Below are 6,638 nucleotides of genomic sequence, written 5' to 3' on the forward strand. Positions count from 1 at the left end.
TTTTTTTTTTTTTTTTTTTTTTTTTTTTTTTTTCCTTAATTTTTTATCTTCCCAAACTGGATATGATAGCCAGGAATTATCTTAATATTTTTTTAGGATTAGGATAAATAAGAGATAATTTATTTTCTTTTGTCCTAGCAGTTAAAATAATGACTAGAAAATACAGACTTCTGCTTAGTCAATATTTTTCAACCATAAATTTCAAAAGGATAGAAAGAGATGGTTGGGGAACCTACAGATTAAAAGACTTGAGTGTTGTTCATCCATTGCACTTTGCGAACATTTTGTAACTGGATTCAGACAAACTCTTTAAAAAATACAAATAAGTAAATTTGAATTTTGACTAGGTATTTGATATTGAATGTTCAGGAGTTATGTTGGTATGATTCTTTATCTTTTTTTGAAATCCTTATGTAGGAGGTACATTTTGAAATATTTATAGATGATGTGATCTAGAACTTGTTTTAAAGTAATATGGGAACTAGTACGTGTATAGGAGGTATAGATGAAATAAGACCTGCCATGCATTGATAATTATCGAAGCAGGGTGGTGGTTACGTAGGGGTTCACCGTAGTGTTCTGTTTCTATGTATGTTTTAAGTTCTCCATAATAAAACATTTAAAAATTTTAAAAACTCACCATCAATAAATTGCCAGTAAAATTTAACATGGATAGAACTTGCTGGAATTCTCTGTTTTATTTATCTAGCCACCTCTACAATCACTAGTCTTCTGGCTCAGCAGCTGAGGGTCTAGTCTACTGTTGAGCTCTCGGTTTCTGAGAAAGTGTGAGATAAGCCACTGCTGGCCCATTAGTAGCCACCTGCATACCTATTCCTTTGGTGGTCTAGCTTTGTAGTTAACTGTGGTCATGGACCTGCCAAGTGGAACGTACATTTCAGAGGGGCCTGTCCCATTCTGGTGATTTTGGGTAAAAAGTTGAGGCAATATTTTGCTTGACTCTTTGTTTTTTTGTTTTTTTATTGTTGTTCTTGTTTTGTTTTTTGAGACAGAGTCTTGCTCTGTCGCCCAGGCTGGAGTGCAGTGGCACAATCTTGGCTCACTGCAACCTCCGCCTCACTGGTTCAAGCAATTCTCCTGCCTCAGCTTCCCGAGTAGCTGGAATTACAGGTATGTGCCATCATGCCCGGCTAATTTTTATATTTTTAGCAGAGGCGGGGTTTTGTCACGTTGGCCAGGCTGGTCTTGAACTCCTGGCCTCAAGTGATTCACCTGCCTCAGTCTCCCAAATGCTGGGATTACAGGTGTGAGCCACTGTGCCTAGCCTGCTTGACTCTTTCGCCTAGGTATATTGGCTCTCTGAAATTCTCTATCTGGTTTTGAGTATTCTTCATATATCAGGAAGCTTAGTGTTGATTTTTTTCACCAAATGTCATGAAATAGGGGACTTAAAAATATTTATGAAATTATTTTCTCACAAATGAAAAGAGTTTAAGATATTTCAGTAATAGCCCTGTTTATTCATATTTTTATTCATGAATGAATCATTATCTTCTGAAATCATGTCATTTTTACATGATGTGGATTAGTTTTCATCTGGGTCTTCTGTTTATCAGCCCTGATGACATAAAGAGAAAGGTGGTAGGTAGCCTGTCAGTCTCTGGGTTCCGTTATAAAAGACAGTGGTTGCTTAAAGAATCCTGCATTTCTCAGATTTAACTTACTAGGAAGAGAAACCATTCTTTAGATTCCGTGTACTTGCTGAATTAATGTTTGTTGATGAATATTGTTTTTAAAGAATTAAGGGGGATTAGCTAACAAATTATATTCTAATAAAATAGGTTTTACCTAGTTAAAATATGGAAAAAGACTTACCATATTTTGTTCTGTGCTGATTTGGTAGGGGAGATTATGTGTGGTCACCTTAAATCATAAGAGTCAAGGTGATAGCCACATAGAATTCTAATGTGTCTTTCATCCCCAGTTAAGACATATGGGTGAAATGTTAGTGAACCTCCCCTACCCATCTGTTTTTCTGTTAGTTGTAGATTTGGGTGAAGCTTAAATTTTTGGTGAGTTTGGTCACATTAAACATGGTGAGTGGCAGTCTTGGATATTTTGGCATCTGGGACACCATTTCTGTTTCTTACAAAATGTGGGTTTGTACTTGGGAGGCTGAGGTGGAAGTATGGCTCAAGCTCAGGAAGTTGAGGCTGCAGGGAGCCGTGACTGTGCCACTGCACTCCAGCCTGGGTAACAGAGCGAGATCCTGTCTCAAATAAATAAAATAAAATGTAGGTTTAACATTGTTTCTAACGTTCCTTTTTTTCCCCCCCTTAACCTTTTAGCTGGCAACCCTCTGGTCCAGCAAGGTGGACAGCCGCTCATCCTGACCCAGAATCCAGCCCCAAGTCTGGGCACAATGGTTACTCAACCAGTATTGAGGCCTGTTCAGGTCATGCAGAATGCCAATCATGTGACTAGTTCCCCTGTGGCCTCACAACCAATATTTATCACTACGCAGGTGAGTAGGACTCTGAATTTCAAAGTTGCTGGAGGAGAGAAAAAATATGAACCTCTGAAAGCTCTGACTTAGGGTCTTTAGCACCATTAGAAGTAGTTCTAAGTCTTGTCTTTTAACCTTACTTTCTCATTTACTGTTCTGTAATTTGATGCTGACTGTGGAATGCCCAGTATAGCATGGTTGGGTGGTAATATCCTCTTTAAACCCCTTAGAAGTTTATTAAGTAATTTGATTAAAGTCTAGGCAGAAATTACTGGGCAAGCTTAGATTAGGAAGCCTTAACACTTGGGTCTCAAGACTTTTCACCCTTTGCATGGACTGCTCGGCTTCACATGGGATGAGTTAGTTAACCTTTGGAGATGTATATATGTAATTGGTGGAGTTCATGGAGACCTTTGGAAGACAGGGAAGATGACTTATTTGATATATAATGTATTGAATTGAAGTTGAAAGTCTAATTCTGAATATGGATTCTAAAGGCAAATGCATTTCTTTGCCTGTGGCGTCCTGAGTTATAAATGCTTTTGAATTTGCCAAAGGTTTATGGTCTTTGAAGCAGACTTTGGGAACAATATCTTAGGGTTGTTTGTATGTTGACTCACTCCAATGAACACTATGCTTCTCCCCCCGCACCCTGCCTCCCCCTTCTATTCATTTAGCACTTTAGGGAGCCAGTCTGTTGTTGAGGTTTTTTTAAAGCTGATGCTCTTAAGTCAGGAAACAGGTTTTCATTTTTGCTCATGTGTACCAAAGCTTGTTCTCCAGTTTTGATACTTTGTCACTCAAAAGTTTGCCAAAATTTCCTAAATTTTTCCACCTCAGTCATTTGAAAGCTCTAATTCTAGAGAGAACCATTAAGCATATGGGCATTTTTTTGGATGTAGGTCATACTGCAATCTGTTAGTGTTAGTTGGTCTCCATGTTAAAGATCATTTTGCTTTTTAATACAGGGATTTCCTGTAAGGAATGTCCGGCCTGTACAAAATGCAATGAATCAGGTTGGGATTGTGCTGAACGTACAGCAAGGCCAAACGGTTAGACCAATTACACTAGTCCCAGGTAAGGAAAAATGTCTATCCATTTGGAATAAACCGGCATCCAGAAGATTTGTTTTTATTGTTCTGAATACCTAAGTCATTTTATAAGTATGTTTAAAGAAAATCTAAAAATATAAAAATCTTAATGAATTAAGCCCAATTTTTAAAAATCTGTTTCTAACCTTTGGCCAGGGTGGTGGTTTTATTTATTCCTGTTTAGCTTTTCACCACCCTTCATGAAGTAGTAAAACAGTTTATAGTCATTTTTCTGTGACTGGTATTTAGTCCGCTATTAAGCTTGTTATCCTGGAGGAATATTATTAATGCAAACTCCCAAATTCTATACTCCTTATACATCTACTCATTTGCACAGTGGGATTATAAACTTTGTTGTAACTTTATAGCATAGATTTTAGATATAACCAAATGACATTCCCTTTATGGATAAATACTAGATGGTTTTTTTCCTAAAGATTCTGAGAAGGATAATTTTTTAAATCTTGGAATTTTTCATTTTCATTTTTCATTTCTTTCTTTAGTGTGTATAAGTTTACTACAGTTCAGACCAAAAAAAATCTTAATTTAGCTATTTGTAAGGGTACCTCTGTAGCTTGTCTTCCTAAGGTTTTCTTTTTTGTTCTCATAGCCCACAGGAGTTTTTGGCCCTCAGTCTGACCAGCTTGTCCTGGTATTTCTTTGTTTTTTCTCAGTTAATTGTCTACAGTTGAGCCAGGAGACATTCTCCTTTGGGACATCCTAGTATAATGGCGTAGTCTGTCTTCTGAGTTTATAAAAGAGAATGGAAGACTCCTTTAGCACTGTGAGAAAAACTGATTTCTTTTTTCAGGACCAGGTCTGCCATTTGGCCTATATACACCTATATTGCCTCCCACTCCTTTTTTCCAGTACCGAGGTCAAGCTACTGATTATATTCTTAGAATTAAAAAGGCAGTGTGTTAAGGTGTTTTGGGAGGATTTGATGGGAGTCTTCTTTAACGGAATATTTTTAGGCTACCCAGGCTAATTTCTTTTGTCATCGTGGACATCTGCTGCTTTCTTAGTCTTTAGAATCTATACTACTCTTGGTAACCTCTGATGATCACCCATCAGATTGGGGAAATAATCTTTCCAGTAAAGTCAGGGAGAATGTGTTATAGGTGAGCTCATTGACCAAGATCTGGTACTTTGTATCTCTTTTAAAGCCCCAGGTACCCAGTTTGTTAAGCCGACAGTTGGAGTTCCACAAGTGTTCTCTCAGATGACCCCTGTGAGGCCAGGCTCCACAATGCCTGTGAGGCCCACCACCAACACCTTCACCACCGTCATCCCGGCCACTCTCACCATTCGAAGCACCGTTCCACAGTCCCAGTCCCAGCAGACCAAGTCCACTCCCAGCACTTCTACCACTCCCACTGCCACACAGCCAACCTCACTGGGGCAACTAGCTGTTCAGTCTCCAGGCCAGTCAAACCAGACCACGAATCCCAAGCTAGGTAAGGCTTGGGAAGAGGAGATGGCAGAGCTAAGATGGGATGGTGGGTGGAGAACAGATGATTTTCACTTGGTCACCATAGCTCCCTCCTTCCCCTCTCCACCTGCAGTGAGCATTGCCAGCTTTGTCACTGTGAAGCGACCTGGCGTTACAGGTGAAAATAGCAATGAAGTGGCCAAATTGGTGAATACCCTTAACACCATCCCTTCCTTGGGCCAGAGTCCTGGGCCAGTGGTGGTATCCAACAACAGCTCTGCTCATGGCTCTCAAAGAACCAGTGGACCTGAATCTTCAATGAAAGGTACAATAACCTGAAAGACCCTGAGCAGCCAGTCATTGAAAAACATTAATAAAGTGTTATATCAGAGCTCTATACTCAGAAATAGAGAAATAAAATAGAATATAGCTGCTGTAGTTTGTTCTTATAGAAACTTTAGTAAGGACTAAGCCACTCATAAAAAGTGTAACTGAATCAGCTCCAAGAAATTCTGTGTGTAATTGTGCTTTGGGGATTAGTGAAATTGATTGATCAGAGATGGATAAGATGATAAAAGAGAACTTAATGCAAGAGATGGATTTCTGAACAAGGTTTTAAAGTTGGGATTTGGTAGCGAGATCTTCAGGTTGAAAACGATACAAGCATGAGGGTTTTCAGTGGTCTAGAGCAGGGGTCGGCAAATGTTTTCCGTAAAGGGCCCAGTAGTAAATTTGCAGACTTTCTGCACAGTGTAGCCTCTGTTGCAGCTATTCAGCTGTGCTGTTGTGGTGTAGAAGCAGCCACAGATATGTAAATGAATGAGTGTGGCTGTGTTCCACTAAAAACATTTATGGACTCTGAAATTTAAGTTTCATAAAATTTTCAGGTGTCAGGAAATATTATTCTTTTAATTTCAACCACTTAAAAATAAAAACTGCAAGATGAGGTGACTCACACCTATAATCCCAGCATTATGGGAGGCCAAGGTGGGAGGATCACTTGAGCCTAGGAGTTTGAGACCAGCCTGGGCAACATGGTGAGATCTCGTCTCTACAAAAAAAAAAAAAAAAAAAAAATTAGAGCAGGTATGATGGTGCATGTGTGCAGTCCTTAGCTACTCAGGAATCTGAAGTGAGAGGATGGCTTGAACCCTGAAGGTTGAGCCTGCAATGAGCCATGATCATGTCACTGCAACAGAAAGAGACCCTGTCTCAAAAAAAATAGAAACCTTTAAAAAATGGTGTTGGGAAAACTAGATATCCATGTCCAAAAAAATGAAGTTAGAGCTCACCTTACAATAAATACAAAAATTTACTCAAAATGGATCAAAGACCTAAATGAACTAAAACTATAAAACTCTTGGAAAAATCATAGGACAAAACGCTTCATGATACTCGATTTGACGATGATTACTATTTCTTGTATATGACACCAAAAGCATAGGCAAGAAGAGGGAAAAAATGGGTAAATTGAATGACATCAAAATTTAAAACTTTTATGCATCAAAGGACACTATCAACACGGTGAAAAGGGAAGCCACAGAACAGGAGAAAATACTTGCAAATTATATATCTAATAAGGGGTTAAAATCCAGAGTATAGCCGGGCGCGGTGGCTCACGCCTGTAATCCCAGCACTTTGGGAGGCC

General features: G+C 39.0%; 1 protein-coding gene across 1 annotated transcript in view; it reads left to right on the top strand.

Annotated features, from left to right (window-relative positions):
* The window catches only part of POGZ (pogo transposable element derived with ZNF domain), a 57,096-nt gene that overhangs the window by 28,845 nt on the left and 21,613 nt on the right, over window positions 1–6,638 (top strand). Inside the window, exons 4-7 of the mRNA XM_032267486.1 lie at window positions 2,310–2,485; window positions 3,436–3,544; window positions 4,725–5,015; window positions 5,124–5,326. Coding sequence (XP_032123377.1) covers window positions 2,310–2,485; window positions 3,436–3,544; window positions 4,725–5,015; window positions 5,124–5,326 — 779 coding nt within the window. The remainder of the gene's footprint in view (window positions 1–2,309; window positions 2,486–3,435; window positions 3,545–4,724; window positions 5,016–5,123; window positions 5,327–6,638) is intronic.

The sequence above is a fragment of the Sapajus apella genome, unplaced genomic scaffold (genome assembly GCF_009761245.1).
Source record: "Sapajus apella isolate SASKATOON/1434 unplaced genomic scaffold, GSC_monkey_1.0 scaffold169, whole genome shotgun sequence".
NCBI lineage: Eukaryota > Metazoa > Chordata > Mammalia > Primates > Cebidae > Sapajus > Sapajus apella.